General features: G+C 38.8%; 1 protein-coding gene across 2 annotated transcripts in view; it reads left to right on the top strand.

Moving 5' to 3' along the window:
- Positions 1-20,294, top strand: part of GPBP1L1 (GC-rich promoter binding protein 1-like 1) — a 44,668-nt gene that overhangs the window by 22,349 nt on the left and 2,025 nt on the right. The window contains exons 5-12 of one of the 2 annotated variants that reach the window (XM_005881275.2): positions 228-357; positions 756-1,042; positions 10,768-10,840; positions 12,027-12,220; positions 16,833-16,973; positions 17,666-17,824; positions 19,024-19,148; positions 20,067-20,169. In XM_005881275.2, coding sequence (XP_005881337.1) covers positions 228-357; positions 756-1,042; positions 10,768-10,840; positions 12,027-12,220; positions 16,833-16,973; positions 17,666-17,824; positions 19,024-19,148; positions 20,067-20,169 — 1,212 coding nt within the window. The remainder of the gene's footprint in view (positions 1-227; positions 358-755; positions 1,043-10,767; positions 10,841-12,026; positions 12,221-16,832; positions 16,974-17,665; positions 17,825-19,023; positions 19,149-20,066; positions 20,170-20,294) is intronic. The other variant, XM_014529209.1, reaches the window with a different exon arrangement.

The raw sequence follows: 20,294 nt of genomic DNA, 5'->3' as shown, positions 1-20,294 counted from the left end.
CACACACACACACACACACACACATATATGTATATATATATACACACATATATGTATTTCTTATAATTAATTTCCTTTCAGTGTGCACGAATCCATGCACTGGGACACTAGTATTCTCATAATGGCAGTTTCTGCCACAGTCATTTCTTGTTTTCTAAAAGCCTACTACAAAACCTAAGAAAGACACATCTACTTACTGTTTGTTTCCCTATTCTTTATCATCTTAGTCACCTACAGCCACCTTTGAAAAACACGGAGAGCACCTACCCCGAGGAGATGGTAGATTTGGAGTAAGCCGTCGTCGACATAATTCCTCTGATGGCTTTTTTAACAATGGACCTCTACGAACTACAGGAGGTGAGCCATGGCCAACTTCCGTGTTTATATTTAAGCTACTCATTTAGGGCAAGCCCAGCATGAGGGTGCATGTCCATAATCTTGAAATTATGATCTTTTCTAAGCATAGTTCTCAGTTAAATACTCCAACTATGTTGGCTTTCTAACGTTATGTTCTCAACTATATTGGATGTTCTCATGAGTCATTTATTCAGTGGAAGAACTCATATAGAAATACATTAAAAGAAAAATAGATATTTTGTGATTTCTTTTCTGTAAACTTAATCTTTTATTTAAAAGGTCCCCCCTGAAGGGCTTTTGGTGATACCATAAACCAGATCAGGAAGCATCTGGCCAAATTATTTCTGAATTTCCAGGAAGCAAATAATCTAATGTGTTACTTTTTCTTACTGTTCTAGATTCCTGGCACCAGCCCTCCCTGTTTCGCCATGATTCTGTGGACTCGGGTGTCTCTAAGGGAGCATATGCTGGAATCACAGGAAACCTATCTGGTTGGCATGGCTCTTCCCGTGGTCATGATGGCATGAACCAGCGTAGTGGGGGTGGCGCAGGAAACCATCGCCACTGGAATGGCAGCTTTCACTCCAGGAAAGGCTGTGCCTTTCAGGAAAAGCCACCTGCAGAGATTATGGAAGAAAGGAAAGAAGACAAGGTGGAAAAGTTGCAGTTTGAAGAGGAAGACTTTGTAAGTATTATGATGGTTTAATTGTGCAGTTAAAACCTAACAAATAATGTCTTAATTACAAGACCCTATTAGTAATGAGAACATTTCAGAAATTACTAAAAATTGAGTCCCTAAGTTTAGATTTTTATTGTTTTCTGAGAGGAGTTGATTAGCATGAAGATGTTGTCAAAAATCTTGTGTAACTTTGAGCACATCTTTTGTTTTCATCTTTATGCCTTTGGAACTTTAAAAAAGATCCTTAATTTCCGTTAAGTTTTGTAAGGTTTAGTATTCAAATATATAATAATGTTAAAATGTAGTCCTGCATATTAAATTGTCTTTCTCCAATTATCATAAGAGGGTTTTTTCTCTTAAATTTGCCCTTTTATATAAAAGTTATAATAAGTTATAAACATGCAATTAGTAGTACTCTAGCTGTTGTCTGTTTATTCAGTGAAACTTGATGCTATTGTGTGTTGAAGTACATGCCTTTTGGCTCCAAATCAAAAGTACTCTTATAAGCAAATGCATGAAAGAATAGGTGGAGTGATGAAGAAACAAAATCTCTGTTGTTCATCACATTTTGAAAACTTGGTGAAATCATCAAATCATCAACCAAATAAGTTTAATTGTATTCTTATTATAAAATGAGTTTCTTTTTGTACTTCTATTCCTATAATTAAATGAACCCACTGTAATTATAATTTATATCTGACATGAATATTTATCTAATATTTATCTATGACCACAACCAGCTGAGCATATATAAAACAAGTGTATCTAGGTCTCTTTAATAGTTTGGTTCATTATGTGCTTTGATAAAAAAAGAGATTGTAAAAAAACTGAAGTAGTATGGAGTAGAGTTGAAGTTATTTAGAGTACCTTCTAAACTAGGTATTAAACAACTGATTGGCATAGTTTGATAAGAAAGTCCTTTATCATGTCAAACTTTAAACAAAAAAAAGAAAATGTAAAAAAAAAAAAAGCGAGTCCTTTATCAGTTCTGTGGCATTCCAACTGGGAAATGAATTGATGACAGAAAGAAAAAGGTTAAGGTAGCATTATCTTCATCTGCTAAGTGATTTAAATGGAAGTTTGTTGTCAAATCAAACCTGAACAAGGTCAGTAAGGGCAAATTTATTTTGCATTTATGTTTTTTATACAATATTCTAAGTCGGTGGTTCTCAACCTTCCTAATGCCGCGACCCTTTAATACAGTTCCTCATGTTGTGGTGACCCCCAACCATAAAATTATTTTCGTTGCTATTTCATAACTGTAATTTTGCTACTGTTATGAATCGTAATGTAAATATCTGATATGCAGGATGGTCTTAGGCGACCCCTGTGAAAGGGTCGTTCGACCCCCAAAGGGGTCTCAACCCACAGGTTGAGAACCGCTGTTCTAAGTGTACATAGAGTATGAAGAAAATGATCAAGTTAGCACATCACCTAACTTTGTGAAATATTAACATTTGCCAAATATGCTCTAGACCAGTGATGGCGAACCTATGAAACGCGTGTCAGAGGTGACATGCGAACTCATTTTTTTTGGTTGATTTTTCTTTGTTAAATGGCATTTAAATATATAAAATAAATATCAAAAATATAAGTCTTTATATTTAAATCCAAGAGTCATTGCTCGTAAACAATATTCAGGGAATGATTAGCACTTTATCGCACCTCATTGTGCATGACAATTGGTTCTATTGTTGCGTGGAGTGACCTCTGCTACAGTTTTAACATGTGCTGGCTGATTTTGACACGTGCGCTAAGCCACACAGCAGCTGTGTGCATTTGTTCACTCGAGGTGACTGGTGAATGCATGCATTTACTAGACCTATGTAGTATAAACTTAAATTTGCTGTAATACATATAGAAAACTTTTCTGTGAAATTAAACTTTTCATTCCTACTTAATTTTACACAAACGTGTCTACACTAAGTAAACTCGGGTAAACTAACTAATTTGTCAGTTTTTTAGAATACACATTCAGAAAACGGACTTTCAGCTTTAACAGACTCTCCCTTCACTGAATTAGTCCATTATATCAAGACTTTACTGTACTCAAATTGAGGTTTCTACAAAAGAGTTAGAAAAGATACCACAAAAAAACTAGCCTGTACTCAAAAAAATGTTATGGTTATGGAAAAAAAGTTCCAGATTAAAGAAAACCAAAGAGAACAACTAAAGGCAACATGTGAACCTACATTGGATTCTGAATGGGGAGAAAAACAATGTTTTTAAAACTTTGTTTTGCTATAAAAGATATCAGTGTTACGGCTTAAGTAAGGGTTGTGGATTATAAATAGTATTTATTGTTAACTGCCTGGTTTTTATAATTATACTGTGATTATGAGAGTGTTCTTTTAAGGAAATACATAATAAATTTTTGAGGATGAGTGACATCAAGTCCATCAACCTGCAAATGCTGCAGAAGAAAAATATATATCTACAGAGAATGAATGATGGAATAAATGTGGTAAAGTGTTGACATCATTGGTGAGAGCAAAGAGGACATTATCAACTCTGCTTTTGTGGAGCAAGTGCAGAAGCGGAGCTTCAAGGGTAGTATATTAGATGGAGCCTATTGATGAGTACTGTGCGGCAGCTCAAGGGGTTTGATGAAAAAAGCTTTCTCTCAATTACCAAGGGGGGCCTGGAGCTACCTGAGGATGAAGAGAAGAAGACAATGGAAGAGAGCAAGGCCAAGTGTGAGAACATGCAAACTCATGAAAGAAATCTTGGATAAGAAGGTTGAGAAGGTGACAATCTCCAGTCGGTTTATGTCTTTATCCTGCTGCATGTGACTAGCACCTACCTACAGCTGGACAGACAGCATGGAGCAGCATATCATGAAAGCCCGGACACTTTGAGATTACTGTACAATGGGGTACATGATGGCCCAAAAGGACCTTGTCCTGCTGTTTGAAACTGCGCTGCTCTCTTCTGGCATCTCGTGAGGATCCCCAGACCCACTCCAACTGCATTACTGCATGATCAAGCTAGGCCTAGGCATTGATGAAATTGACGTGACAGCAGAAGAACCCAGTGCTGCTGTTCCTGATGAGATGATCTTCATCATCCCATTAAGGGTGATGAAGATGCCTCTTACCTGAAAGAAGTCGATAAGGAGTTCCTACCTGCAGAACTTGCTCTCCCAGCAGCCCTGAGTGTGTCCCCAGCCCACCTGGTTTTCTCTGCTGATGTCTAGTGGTTTTTTTCTCTTCTGTCTTTCTGCCTAAGGCAGAATACAAGAGTCTCAAGCCTTGCCTTCTCTTCCCACATTTGACATCAGGTTTGGATGTTGTTTATTTGGTGGGAGGAGAAGTTGTTTATTTGATTTTGAAATTAAAGTAAGCAAAAGAAAGAAGATGACAGTTTTATACAAAACATAATATAAATAATTATTAGAATGGTGTAATAATTAATCGTGTGAGTGATTGGCTAATAAGAAGTAAAGAGAATACTAAAGAAGATTGAAATAGCAGATAAAAGGAGCAGCCACTAACCCTAAGGCTAAGATGAGCACCTAAGGAAGAATTCCCCATTCCCCCATCACCACCCCAGACTGAGATCCAGACTTTGTTGAAAAGGGCTTTGCTGTGGCTCACTGAATGGCTGAGCAATTGCTGAGGTGCTTCTCCAGGGAACATGCTGGAAATCTGCCTTCTAGAGTACTTGATAATGCTGTTCATGGAAGATGCCTCCCTGTTACAAAATCACTCAAGTCAGAGCTCACTTCAGAACCTGGCTTAGCAGGAACTGGGTGCTACAGGAGTCTGCTGAGTAAGCATACTGGAACAAGAAGCAAAAGTTTTTCCATTGTTCTCTACTGATTAAAAAATTAGCATGCCAGCTGACAAAGGAAAATTTTTAAAGTGCACAGAAACATTTACACAGCAGACAGAATGGATGGCTTTGGAATTAAGAGAAAATAAATTGATAACTACCACAGGGTTCTATCATTGTTCATACTAACCAGCAATATTCTCTTTCAAAACAAAGCCCCCAAGGACAAATCTTTTGGAAATAGAATCCAGATTGAGTTGCAGAGTCCATCCGGTGTGGCTCATCCACCTATGAACTAGCAGGTCACAGTTTGATTCCTGGTCAGATTACTTGGCCCTGATGCAGGCTCGAACCCAGTAGGGGACATGCAGGAGACAGGGGATCAATTATTTCTCTCATCATTGATGTTTCTCTTTCCTTCTCTGAAATCAATAAAAAAATATTTTTTTTATAAAGAACAAATAGAGAAGAAAGACAAGGTTCAGATAAAAGGGGGGAGAGTGGGGCAGGGGAACAGCCAGGACATCAAAGAAAGTGAACCATCATTTTTTTTTTTTGACCCTCTATGAAAATAACAGGAGAGCTCTAAAGTACGATGTCTTAAAAAAAAGCTATCTTGACCCACATTTCCAAAAATAATCACATACAAATGAACAAATTAAGGAGAAACAAATAGATTAAAAGTTAGAATTGAGAAAAAATGATACAGAAGTTGTGGCGGGAAAGGCTCCAATCCTATATAATAAAAGGCTAATATGCAAATCAACGGAACTGCAGAACGACGGGTTGATATGACGCGTACTGACCACCAGGGGGCAGACGCTCAACTCAGGAGCTGCCCCTGGTGGTCAGTGCACTCCCACAGGGAGCACTGCTCAGCCAGAAGCCCTGAGCTGGGCTCACCACTGGCGAGCGCAGCGGTGGTGGCGGGAGCCTCTCCGCAAACTGCGGCTCACGAGCCACATGCGGCTCTTTGGCCCCTTCAGTGTGGCTCTTCCACAAAGTACCGACTTCTGCGCATGGGCCACAAAGTTTCTATTGCACCGTACATGCGCGCCCGCACATGGTATTTTGTGGAAGAGCCACACTCAAGGGGCCAAAGAGCCGCATGTGGCTCGTGAGCCGCAGTTTGCTGACCACTGGCTTAGGCCCACTCCCGAGGCCTCCCAGACTGCAAGAGGGCACTGGCTAGGCCAGGGGTGGGCAAACTTTTTGACTCGAGGGCCACAATGGGTTCTTAAACTGGACCAGAGGGCCGGAACAAAAGCATGGATGGAGTGTTTGTGTGAACTAATATAAATTCAAAGTAAACATCATTACATAAAAGGGCACGGTCTTTTTTTTTTTTTTAGTTTTATTCATTTCAAACGGGCCAGATCCGGCCCGCGGGCCCGTAGTTTGCCCACGGCTGGGCTAGGCTGAGGGACCCCCACTGAGTGCATGAATTTTGTGCACCGGGCCTCTAGTATATGTATAATAGGATCCTTACCCTCCACTCCACAAAAAAGAACTCAAACAAAAGAATGGTTTAAATAATAAAAAGTGTAATTCAGGAATAATTTATATTACAATAAGATTTGTAGCTACAAATTGAAAGGATAGCCAGAACAGCCAACATCTAGATAGTGATAAAATACTAGATTCAAACAATAAAAAAAAAAGTCCTTTGGTCATCCAGGCATAAAGACCAAGTGACTCATAAAAGAAAGAAAATCAGACACTTTGACAACAAACCTTTATAACAAATCAGTGTAGTAACAGTTGCAGTATTCAGTAAAAGAAAACGTGAGCCAAGGGTTTTATGCTATGTCAAACTTCCCTTCAGTTATAAAGGTTAAGTATCAATGTATAGAAATTCAGAATACTGTTCCTAAGGCTTTTCCTGAGGAAAGTACTAGACAGCAAGCTTCAGACAACCAAACTGACCAGAAAGACAGCAAGCAAGCAACAAAAGGAATGGTGGTAAATATTAAGTATATGCTTAATTGTAGAACTAAGACTAAGTGAGAGTTAAAATAAAGTATTGGCATGTAATAGCTATGGCTCTGTCAATCTATTTACAGCGTAACTATTTTAATGAGAGAATGGGGAAAACATGTACAAAAAATTAACATTTTAATCATACTGGTGGTATAATATTGATATTGTTTTTCTCAGACTATTGTAATATGGAATAAAGCTATTGAATATGATATTCTATACCTGTATCCTTGAAAGTCAGGATTCTTGGTGTAGAAGAAAGGAAATACAGATATAAGAAATGTTCAGTAAAACCCCAAGGTACTCAATTTGAATTAGAAATATCGCCCTGACTGGTTTGGCTCAGTGGATAGAGTATCGGCCTGTGGACTGAAGGGTCCCGGGTTCGATTCCGGTCAAGGGCATGTACCTTGGTTGTGGGCACATCCCTGGTGGGGGGTGTGCAGGAGGCGGCTGATTGATGTTTCTCTCTCATCGATGTTTCTAACTCTCTATCCTCTCCCTTCCTCTCTGTAAAGGATCAATAAAATATATTTTTAAAAAAAAAGAAATATCAATAAGAAGTATTTTATCTTTGAAAATGTGTCGTATACACACACACCTGCCCCACTGAAAAGATCTGCTCCCTCCACTAAAAAGATCTAAAAACAATGATCAATCCCACAGCAATGAGCATTCCTAATGCCCAGATTGTGGTCTTGAAATACCATTACTGGAAAGAGCATGTATTGTAAGATAAGCTTGGGATTTTTTGTCATACTAAGTAGCAAAGAAGAAAAGACTACTAGAGTTGTAGCAAAAGGATTCAGAAGCCAAATTAGAGGTTCCCAACTGGCCAAACATGGGATAGTTCATGTATCAATTAAGGTTAATAACTGCAAGGGTTTAGTCACAACTGAAATTAAATCTGTGAGTTCACAGTAATATTTCATCTTAGAAACTAGCATGAATTTTATCTTTTCCATATGAATCATACCAGTGAGTCACCAAATAGAGTAAGTTCCTTTTAATGGAAGTATAATAGCTAATAAAGAAGGAGTGATAAAATTAGAAGGTCATTGTTTTGCAGCTTGTAGTGAGTTAATAGTTTTAGACTGTAGGCATCAATGCGTGCCACCATCTCACAAAGAAGCACAACCGGATGTATGTGTCTCCTAAAAGAAAAACACAACATCAGTAAGAAGTTGCCTTGCCAAAATAAAGAGGCAGGGAGGAGATTCTGTAACCTCTAGAACCAATTACCAATTTATAGAAAATACAGAGGTATAAGATTTTTTAAAGTAATCTGTAGATGAAGAGAGTATGATGTTTTTTGTAGACAAAACTATAGTTTTGAGGGATACACAAAAGCAAAGAGGTGATCGCTGTAAATCAGGAAAGAAGGATTTTCTTTTTGTTTTTGAATGAGGCTTATAAAATGTTTACAAGAATTTTGCCTATTTGTTTTATGCAGTTATTTTACATTTTTAAAAATCAGTGGAAAGAGAGCAAAGCTATCACATAAATAGGGGCAGTATTTCTGAAAACTCTAGAAAGAATGTGACTAAAAATGCAGGTATCTGACTGGGCAAAGGTGTAATGGCCACCTTAAAGAGAAAGGTGTCTTAAGACTGGCAGACAAAGCAGGCAACTCCATAGAATTTATTACAGGGTCATTTACATAATGGAAGATTGGGTTGAAGACCTAGGAACTCTGCAGATTATTCTCCTCTATGGTATACTTTTTAAAAAAAAAATTTTTTTTTAAATATATTTTATTGATTTTTTACAGAGAGGAAGGGAGAGGGATAGAGAGTTAGAAACATTGATGAGAGAGAAACATCGATCAGCTGCCTCCTGCATACCCCCTACTGGGGATGTGCCCGCAACCAAGGTACATGTCCTTGACCGCAATGGAACCTGGGACCCTTAGTCCACAGGCCTACGCTCTATCCACTGAGCCAAACCAGTTAGGGCTGGTATACTTTTTTGATAGTGTAACTTGGGTACTAATAATTGATAAGACAAAGGGACAAAAATGCAATAGCGCCTGGGGCTGTACCTCCTGGTGGTCTTGTGATAGAGTATTGTTTATCATTGCTACTATCAGTAGTTTAATATTTATCTCAGTTGTCATGCCATTTAGGCTATTAACTAACAAAAATATTTATAGCTTCATTTTAAGGAACGCAGATAATTGGAAGGCTTTGATATGCTTGCTAAGAACAGTGAGCTTAAATATCACATGCTCTCATTTGTGGAATATAAACAACATCATAAACTGATGAACAAAAATAGATACAGAGACAAAGAAGCATCGAACATACTGTCAAATTTAAGTGGGAAGGCAGGGGAGGGGGGCGGTAAGAGATCAACCAAAGGGCTTGTATGCATGCATATAAGCATAACGAATGGACACAGACACGAGAGGGGTGAGGGCATGTGCCAGGGAGTGGGGGAAGTGGGGGGGGGGTCAATGAGGGAAAAAGACATATGTACAACTATTTGTAATACTTTAAACAATAAAAAAAAAGATTTAAAAAAGAACAATTAGGTTGGTCAAAGCATGAAACTTAAAAAATCGAATGAAATTGAGACACAGAGATGGAGTTGGTGTTTTTCACACCTACATCTATAAACTAGGCCTATTAAAACATCATATTCTTAAAAAAATCATATTCTGTCACTGATTTATCCACTTATATAGTGAGTTGGTGTTTGTATCTGCTTATTCTATAGTAATGGTTCTCACCTTGACAGATAGAAAATACATACCTGCTAGGGCCCTACTCCTAGAGATTTTTATTCAGGAGCTCTGTAGTGGAGTCTGGGCATCTTTCTATTTGTTTAATTATCCATGGTCAATTGTGCCGAAAAGACATTTCTTATTCTATTACCAGATCTTAAAGTTTAGGCTTGGACACCAGTGTCATTCTCAAGTCCAGTCTGTTGCTCTTTAACACTTCTCCATCCTTTTCCTCATCTTCCTTTACTTCTGTTGCCTTCATTACTCTCCTGGACTATGAAATCAGTCTTCTAATGGTCTCCTAGTTGATGTTTAAACCCCTCAAATACATCCTTCAAGCTGCTACCAGACCATGTAAACTAATGCTTGGATCATGGTTAACTCTGTTTATGAAAGATGGATCATTACCTATAGAAATAAAAATCAGTCTCTGAGAAATACTCCACAATCTGGCTCTTGCCTACTTTGCCAAACATCTCTTTCCTCACAAAAGGATCCCCTCTTTCCCTAGCACTAATCATGTTGAACTATTTGCAGGTTGCTGAATATTCTATTCTTTTTCATGCTTTCCTGTCGTTCACTGAGCATTCCGTTCTTTAGAATCGCTCATATTCCAACTTTGGAAATCATCTTTAAGGACTCTTAGTCATCTCCCAATGAAAACTTTTCTAAGAGCACTTCTCTTTCACATGAAATTGGCTATTCTTAGTACTCCTTCTTTAATATGGATATTTTCATAGTCTCTATAACCTTTTATTGTACCTATTTATCTTCAAGTTTATCTTTATAGTGAAACTAACCCTTGTGGGGACAAGGACTCTTTTTAATTGGCTTAATTACCTTTGTATTACTATTGTAGTCCCTGGCACATGGTTTGCTTCTGTCCTAAAGCAATCTTAGAAAGGCTAGAATTACTACACATCTCACTGACAGATTGTCCTTAAATCTGAGAAAAGTGATTCACATTCTTATTCATTCAGCTTTCTGTGGATATAAAACTTGAACATTTAGTCTGTTTTGTTTTGTTTTTTACTCCTCTTTTTAAAGGAAATGAAACCCAAAAGAGCCTAAGATTAATATAAGACCTATCTATTTTGTATTTCAACATCATTTATCTATTAGTTATTTCTGAATACAGCATTAAGTAAATGCTGCTGATATTATTTGATAGGTTCCATGGTGGTACTACTTTGCAAAAGGTGCCAAAATGATTAGCTTTCTGTATCAACCATTAATATCCCTTTTTTCCTAGCCTTCCTTGAATCCAGAAGCTGGCAAACAGAATCAGCCATGCAGACCTATTGGGACCCCTTCTGGAGTGTGGGGTAGGTAGATTTTGCCATTTTAAAGGCACAACTTTAAATTTTTCATATCAGGGAGAGGAGCAAAAATTCTTTATCTCTCGTTTTGTTTCTTTATCTTGTTTCTCATCTCATCTGTTTGCACATAGTAACTAACACCTATTAACTCCTACTCTGCCCCCCCAAATATCATTGAAATGTAATGAGTTAGAATACAGATTGTTGAGAGCTTAAAGAGCCCTGAACGTAAAGCATTTTTTTTTCTATTTTTGAAAGCAGATTTTAAGCAAAGGGAGAATAATATATAAAGCTTATAAGAAGTAATTTTTAATTAACATTGCTAATTTACAATTAAATTGAGTTATATGTGTTATCGGTGTCTCCTAAATATTTGGTAGGTATATATAACAATGTATTCTAAGCATTCTTCCACATTACTAAATAGTCTTCTAAAGTGTTATTTGAAAGGCTATATAATACCACATCCTATAGACCATTTTATTCAAGTTCCAGTTGCTGAGTTTTTTGTTTTGTCTTGGCAATTACAAAGGATGCTTATTATATAGGGAAAGGAGAAAATATATAAATACATACATATATATGGGAATAACTAGCCTTATAAAAAATTAACAGACAAATCAGTGTATTTCAAACCAAACATGATGTGGCATTAGGGTATTTGGCATTTACAAACTGTACTCTCCTAGTCCCTACATTAGACATGTTCAGTAGTCAGGCATCTTATTGGGAAGGCTTTATCTAAATACTGGGTTTGGACCTTGAGTTTTAGGATTAAGGATGGTTGCTGTAACATTTCCCCTTTGTCGATGGTATATGGCAGCTTCCCCAGTTTCCTGATCTCCATTCCCATGCTGACAGGAGCTGCCACCCTTGGATATATTCTTGTTTGCTCTGTGCCTGAGTGATACACCATATACTAGAAATGTTATGCCCCTGAAAGACTACTAACATCTTTGGGCTTTCTGGTTGATTTATCACTTTAGAATCAGGTGCTTAATATACTGTCTTTTTTTCTACAATTCCTAAGTAGTATCGCTTTTGAGGGTATCTGTTAAGTACACATCAGGAATGTTTGTCCCTCAGTCTCAATTGTCAACTCTTTGTTGATTGTGAGGTCTTCATATAAACTGTGCTTCCTGTTAACTAATATCTTTACATTCTTTTGTTTCTCCACTATTTTATTTCACAGAAAACCCACCTGGTGCCAAACAACCCTCCAAAATGCTAGCTATCAAAAAAGTTTCCAAAGAAGATCCTGCTGCTGCCTTCTCTGCTGCATTCACCTCACCAGGATCTCACTATGCAAATGGGAACAAATTGTCCAACATGGTTCCAAGTGTCTATAAGAACCTGGTTCCTAAGCCTGCACCACCTCCTTCCAAGGTACGATTTGGAATCCATGTAAGAACTTTACAGAGCAGAAGTTTGGGGATAAATCGGGGCGGCGAGGCGGGGGGGAATAGTAAATTTATATTTTTCTGTTGAATCATTCACCAAATATTCAGAACATGTTATATATGTATGTTTTTGTATTCTGTCTCCAAACTCTACTGCTGATGACTGGATTTTTAGTAGGCCTCTCATTCTTTTTTTTTTTTTTAAATATATTTTATTGATTTTTTACAGAGAGGAAGGGAAAGAGATAGAGAGTTAGAAACATCGATGAGAGAGAAACATCGATCAGCTGCCTCCTGCACATCTCCCACTGGGGATGTGCTCGCAACCCAGGTACATGCCCTTGACCGGAATCGAACCTGGGACCTTTCAGTCCGCAGGCCGACGCTCTATCCACTAAGCCAAACCGGTTTCGGCAGCCTCTCATTCTTTAGCTTCATCTCATAAACCTTTTTTTGTTGGTTTTTTTAAGTCAATGATTTTTTTTTAATAGATCTTTATTAATTGCAGAGAGGAAGGGAGAGGGAGAGAGAGATAGAAACATCAATGATGAGAGAGAATCATTGATCAGCTGCCTCCTGCATGCCCCACACTGGGGTTCAAGCCCACTACTCAGGCATGTGCCCTGACTGGGAATCAAACTGTGACCTTCTGGTTCATAGATCAGCACTCAACCACTGAGCCACACTGGCCAGGCAAACCTGCTTTTTCTGATTTGCTCTTTCCATTAATAGCACTAACATACATCTGATCATTTAGCTGAGTATCTCGACTGCTTCTTTCCTCTTCCTCTTGATTCATTCCCCTATACCAAAAAATTATAAAGTCCCTGTCAGTTACTACTTTTCTAATGTCCTATGCCCTTGTCATCTCATCTTTACTATTGTATATACATCTATTTCCTCATTTTTCTATTAATCTTCCATAGAACTGCCAGAATGATCATCCTTGAATATGTCATGTCCTTTTCCTAAATCCCTTCAGTGGTCCCAAACCATCTATATAGTAGGGGCTGGTAAACTTTTCTGTAGAGGATCATATAATAAATAGTTTAGGCTTTGCTGGTCACATATGATACATGGTTTTTGTTTAGCCCATGGGTCATAACTTGCCAACCCAATCAAAGATATCTGGGTAGGTGAATTTAAGATAGCAATGAGGGTTGTCAGCACTTGTCAATTGTTGATGAGAGATTGAGGAAAATAACTGAAAAAATATTTTTAACCTTAGCAGTTTGAAAGTTTTTGGTAATCTTTGAGTTGAGGTTTTAGGAAAGTAGCATAGGTCTGAAAGAACAATTCAGGAGATTCTGGAATTATGTAGGTTGAAGTGGAGATAGTGGCACATTTGAGACTTGACAATAAAAAGAAATAGAATATAAGTGTAGGTGAAGTTAAGTGAAAGGATGAAGAAAATCTTTAGGAAGAAGCCTGTGAAGACACCTGGAAATGTACTTGAACGAAGTCATTAAAGGGTTATGGTCCAACAAGAAATAACAAGAATAAAACTTACAAGTGGAATTATTTTTTTAAAGGGTTTAAGATACTTGTTCCTCTGATGTGGAATGAAAACAGTGTGAATTCAAGTCAAGAGAGGAACTACTATTAAGATATAATAGCATAGAAATTAATAGAAGGGCTTTGGAGTAGATTCCACTTCATGCCTTCTTTGTGATATGACCTTGGACAAGTTTCTTCTTTTTTTTTTTTTTTTAAATATAGATTTTATTTTATTTTTTAATATATTTCATTGATTTTTCACAGAGAGGAAGGGAGAGAGACAGAGAATCAGAAACATCGATGAGAGAGAAACGTCAATCAGCTGCCTCCTGCACATCTCCCACCGGAGATGTGCCCGAAACCCAGGTACATGCCCCCGACCGGAATTGAACCCGGGACCCTTCAGTCCGCAGGCCGACGCTCTATCCACTGAGCCAAACCGGTTTCGGCTGGACAAGTTTCTTAAGTTATAAGTTTCCATTTCATCATCTATAAAGCGGAGGTAATGATACCAGGGACCCCACTGGTGCACGAATTCATGAACTGGGCCTCTAGTTTAAAATAAAGTAACACTTATGGAAACTCTTCATAAACTCTTAAGGAAAGGCACATAAGGTGCTGCCGTGTTGACAGTAATAGCTAGCATTTATTAGTACTTACTGTATGCTAATTTTAAGTACTTCACAAAATTTTCTCATTATTCCCCCAAAAAACCCTTAAAAGACTGGTATCATTTCTTGTAGGAGTGCTTAGCACACTTTAATGCACAAATAATCTAAGGATCTGTTTAAAATGCAGATAAAGGATGACTGGGGTAGGGTTTGAGCTTCCATATTTCTACAAGTTCCCAGGAGATGACAATGAGAGGGAAACAGAGTTCTGAGTAGCAAAGTCTTTTAGCCTATATTTTTGCTTATAGGACACAATTGGTACTTATGATTTATATATACACCACCAGGATAGAAGCTCCATGAAGTTTGTAGAGGCTCCATGAGGTTTGTAGAGATTCCACTGATCTTGTCCATCACTGTAAACTCTAAGGTCTGGCAGTATTTTACTCAGAGCAAGAATTCAAGCATTTACTGAATAAATTCAAATTTGGCTTCTTGGCTCTGGCCAGAGTACCAGAGGAAACCCACAGGGCTAACATCACAAGCCCTGTTGTGTAGGACTAAATTGAAGATAGATTGAAAATAGGAAAACTGATGTAAAGGCTGCTGCTGTTGTCCTTGTAAAAGGCAATGAAGCTTGAACAGGGAATGTAAAAGTAGGCAAAGAAAGGAGGTGGGGATGGCACATAATGGGAAGCAGATTAGACAGGAAGAAAACAGAGAACACTTAAGTATTCTTCCCTGAGAAACTGGAATAACTATGGAACCATTTCACCGGAGTTAGATAAGTGAGAAAGATCAGTTTCAGGAAAAGTTGGAAAGAGTGGTTCTGGGTACCTTGAATATAAGATGTTAGAGAAAGTAAGAGGTGAAATGACTAGTAGGCAGATGGGGATTTATCTATTCATTTTTCTCTAGATGTTCAACAAACTATTAGAATGAGATTGAAGATACAAGGGAGAAATAATTGACAAAAGAACAAACAGATGCAGAATAGTAGAAAGGATGAAGCTATCAAAGGAACTTGAGGTGCAAAGGAAGTAATTAGGGAAAGTTTGGATTCAGTGATTTCTATTTTTCAGTCCAGTAGAAAGCACAAAATCATTTGAGGTGGAGAATTGGGCTTGATTTGTAGTTTGGAGGAAAAGATAGCACATTGTTTAAAAGAAAACAGTGGTCGGTATGTGGTTAACTTTAGAGTATTTCCATATATAATTCCTCTAATAAAAAGATGTGGGGCATAATTGTTTTCTCCGGTGAGCAGCACAGTGTTTGAGTAATGGAAGATGAAGATCAAGTTGAGCAGAGATATAGGTATCCTTTTGCATATAACGCTGCCTGTTAAACCTTACGTACTACTATGACAGAAACCTTCCATGTTTCTATGCTCTGTGTATATTTAGCCTGTCATAAGCAGCCGTCTTTAGATTTTTCAGCAAGCAAAACAATCTTTTCTCTGTCTTTTATCTGCTTGCGTGTTCTTTTGGAGTCATTGTGAAAAAAGTTACCACATACTACTTGAGTAACCTTGAACGAATTGTATAACTTTTTTAACCTCAGTGTCATTCTCTGTAAAAAGTGAACATCATAATTATGCCTGATTGATTTAAGAATTAAATAAAACAGCATGATGAGCATCTGATGCATGGTAGATAATCAGTTAATTCCCTTCCTAAAGTCTATAGTATCCTCTTTAATACCAAGAAAGAATTCTTTTTACTCAGACCCTTTCTTTGTTGTGAATGTCTCTCGGTTTTCATTGTTTCTTTCTGGAGAAAGGTTGTTTTCACTTGTTTCAGTCTCACTCCATCAACATGCTTTGTCTTCCCTATTCCTTCATATAGTATAATTGACTCTGTATTCCAGCTGTGCTGTCATCATAGTTGGGGCCAGGGCCAGAGTAACAGAATATGCCCAGACCCCATGAGGCTGGGCAAAAGGAGGGCCTCTGGACTAAGCAGGAATGTCCAGCCATTGATATTACCCACCCTGGACTGGAACTAGCCATTGAAGTTTCTGGAAAACAGTATTTTTCTGGTGTGCTTTTTTTTAGGGTATCAGGATTACATTTAGGTTAACACACCATAAAAGAATACATTTTGGTGTCACATAATTTTGGAAAATGTTGTATATTATATCTGCTTCTCAAATTCACATGTACAGTTAGATGTTTTGAGAAATAGCACAGTAAAGAAACCTGTTGAACTTTATTCACTCCAGCATGTTCCAGGCTTGTTGAACTAGAGTTTTTTGTTGTTGTTGTTTTTGTTGTTGTTGTTTTGAAAAATACTTATTAATATCCATGGATCTTTTGGTTCCCATCTGCCTTTTTATTTCAAGTGCCTAAGAGGTTGCATTCTTCCCAAACATGTTGAAACGGGTTTGCTCTGGAAAATAATGTTCCCATGTAACATTTTACTCTTTGCCTTGTGATCTTACAGGCTGAGCTGTCTGCATGCTTGTTCTAATTTGTTCTTTCTTCCCATGTAGCCCAGTGCATGGAAAGCTAACAGAATGGAACACAAATCAGGATCCCTTTCCTCTAGCCGGGAGTCTGCTTTTACCAGTCCAATCTCTGTTACCAAACCAGTAGTACTGGCTGGTGGTGCAGTTTTAAGCTCTCCCAAAGAGGTGAGTGAAGATAAAGCAGAGGCCTTTGCTAAAGTTGCCATTTCCCATTTACTTTACTGACGTACTCGGTGTGACATATACACCTCTAACTCGATTTCCTTTGTATCTCTGCTTAGCTCAGAGTTGTTTGTTTACTGGTGATTCCTGTTAGCATTGCAAAGATGGGCAGTATCTGAGTGGGGTAGTTGCTTTGGAATAGACCAGGTTCAGCCTGTGTTAAAACTGACATTATGCTGGTGTCTGTAGAAAAATCAAAGAGGTGCTATGTAAGCCATCTAGTCTTATTTAATTTTTTAAATTTTTTATTGATTTTAGAGGAAGGGAGAGAGAAACATCAATGATGAGAATTAGTGATGGGCTGCCTCCTGTATGCCCCCTACTAGAGATCGAGCCAGCAACCCGGGCATGTGCCCCGACCAGGAATCAAACCATAACCTCTTGGTTCATGGGTCCGCACTCAACCACTGAGCCACACTGGCTGGGCAAGCCATCCAGTTTTAACTTTAAAAAACCAGCAAAGCTAAAGTATGTTTAAATGAAAAGGATAGTTAGTTTGTTAGTTAGCTTGTCTGTTTGTTTGTTTTGGGTGTCAAAGACAGAATGATAGCTAGGCTACCAGATTCTGGAAATCAATCCATGTAGAAGTGACCCGGAGAATCCCAGTAGTTGCTGTTTGCAATCTGTTTGTGCAGAGTCCCTCCAGCACCACTCCTCCCATTGAGATCAGCTCCTCTCGTCTGACCAAGTTGACCCGCCGAACCACCGACAGGAAAAGCGAGTTTCTGAAGACTCTGAAGGATGACCGGAATGGAGACTTCTCAGAGAACAGAGACTGTGACAAGCTGGAGGATGTAAGAGCATAAGATTTTTTCTAGGCAGCATAGGTGTTTTCTTATGCTGTATGTGTGCTTTTTTTCTTAGGAGAAAGATGTAGCAAGTTTTTAAATGTATAGAAAAGTGTCTGTAGGACTAACAGCCTCTGGTAGAATGAGTTTAATTCTTTGTTCAACAGATTTCAAATTAGGGCTTATTTTAATGATAGTTGCCTTGGGACTCAGTATTCTTCAACTGAGCAGTACTGCTTTAGTCCTGAATTGGTCAGGTCTGTAAGAAGTTGGTAAATAATAGAAGCTTTTGTCAGTTAGGGCTATATTGCATTGCAAAATAAGAACAATAGTATCTAGTAGCTTCTCCATTGTTGACATAACCTGTAGATGGTGGCCAGATGGTATCCTTTGGAAATCTTAGCAAGTCCTCATTTTTTTAAAATATATTTCTATTGATTTCAGAGAGGAAGGGAGAGGGAGAGAGAGAGATAGAAACATCAATGATGAGAGAGAATCATTGATTAGCTGCCTCCTGCACAGCCCCTGCCTGGGATCGAGCCCGCAACCCGGGCATGTACCCTTAACTGGAATCGAACTCAGGACACTTCAGTCCACAGGCTGACTGCTCTATCCACTGAGCCAAACCAGGTAGGGCAAGTCCTCATTTTTTAAAAAATATATATATATTTTATTGATTTCAGAGAGGAAGGGAGAGGGAGAGACAGAAACATCTATGATGAGAGAGAATCATCGATCAGCTGCCTCCTGCATTTTCCTGAGCCTGAAACCCAGGCATGTGCCTGACCAGGAATCAAACTGTGACCTCCTGGTTCATAGGTCAGTGCTCAACCACTGAGCCACACCAGCCCGGTGCAAGTCCTCATTTTTTTATTTCTTTTTAAAGATCTTTAAGTTAATTTTAAAGAGGGAGAGAGAGGTGACAGTTGACAGCAAAACATCAATTGGCTGTCTCCTGCACGTTCCCCACAACCCAGGCATGTGCCCTGACCTGGAATTGAACTGGTAACCCTTTGGTGCATGAGACAGCTCCCAACCAACTGAGCCACAGTGGCCAGGGCTATTCCTCATTTTTAAATGGGGAGAACCTATGCGTTGAAGTCTTCTGTCAAGCACTTCCCTGGGTTCTGACTCCTTCTTGTTGTATATCGCTTTTCTTGCCTGAAAGGATTGTTACACAAAGTGAGTTCTTTTCCTTATTGCAGTTGGAGGACAACAGCACACCTGAACCAAAGGAAAATGGAGAGGAAGGCTGTCATCAGCATGGTCTCCCTCTCCCTGTAGAGGAGGGAGGGGAGGTCCTCTCACACTCACTGGAAGCAGAGCACAGGTAAGTGAGGATCAGATCACAGAGAATGCTGTGTGTGGCTTGCAAGGAGCTGGACCATACTTAACACATCTCGGGTTGAGTCCAGCATACAAATGGAAGTCCCATGAGCACCCTAACTTGTTCTCTGTATGCCCCAGTTTGACCTGTTTCTCAATGGGTGTTCCTTAACAGAATCAACCAGCTTTTTGAAACTCCTAAGGCTTTTCTGTAGTTTCAGACTCAGTTTATGGCTCCAGTTGAAAAGAGGAGAGAGAGACCTGTTTCCTTGGCCTGTTGTGCTCTCTCCTTGGACCCTCCTGGCCCAACTGAGCAGTTACTATAAGACTCCTTGTAGGGGCCTTGGGAGGCATGGGGCCCCAATTCTGGAGCTTGTTCTTTAAGTGAGACCCTTAAACGCAGAGCAGCCAACTGTCTGGGCAGCTGAATGGCACATGGGGCCTACCAAGTGATATAGTACCTTTCTGCAGGAGGCTCCTGTCCAGAGGAACTTTTGGGGTCATAATGTTAAGGAGAACATTAATGTCATGAAATTGAACAAGAACTTCATTACATATGGAAATGTGCTAATTTGCTCACGAGACAAAAGTGAGATTTATTCCTCTGTTTTGTCTATGGGACAGTGAGGGCCCTTGCAATTTGGCTCCTTTCATTTTGCTGTCTTATTTTCTGCTTTTAGTATCTCTCCTCTGTAACTCTTATGATCTGGAAAGAGCAACTGTGGAAATCCCCCATATAGTTACAAGCACCTAAATAACAATAATTAAAGCTTATTTCACTGGGGATAAAAGAACCTAAGTTTCTTGTCCAACATTGAAGTGGGTACCATTGCCCCTGGGGAGAAAAGTTTTCTGTGGAAAGTTGTGGGCTTCCCACTTATGCTTCAAGGTATGTTTTCTTTGCCTGACCTCCTTCCTCCAGGTTATTGAAAGCAATGGGATGGCAGGAGTATCCTGAAAATGATGAGAATTACCTTCCCCTCACAGAGGATGAGCTTAAAGAGTTCCATATGAAGACAGAGCAGGTATGTCATACACCTTTCCTGGAGACCAATTAACGAGTAGGGAAAGTGAGATGTCAGGACAGTCGTAGCCCTTAAGGAGCCCAGCTTAGTGTGAGAGAAGGACCTTGAAAAAGAAAATATAAGTT

Source organism: Myotis brandtii, unplaced genomic scaffold, assembly GCF_000412655.1.
Source record: "Myotis brandtii unplaced genomic scaffold, ASM41265v1 scaffold674, whole genome shotgun sequence".
NCBI classification, from domain to species: Eukaryota; Metazoa; Chordata; class Mammalia; order Chiroptera; family Vespertilionidae; genus Myotis; species Myotis brandtii.
The sequence above is the reverse complement of the archived record's forward strand: the minus strand, read 5'-3'. Positions and strand labels throughout refer to the sequence as shown.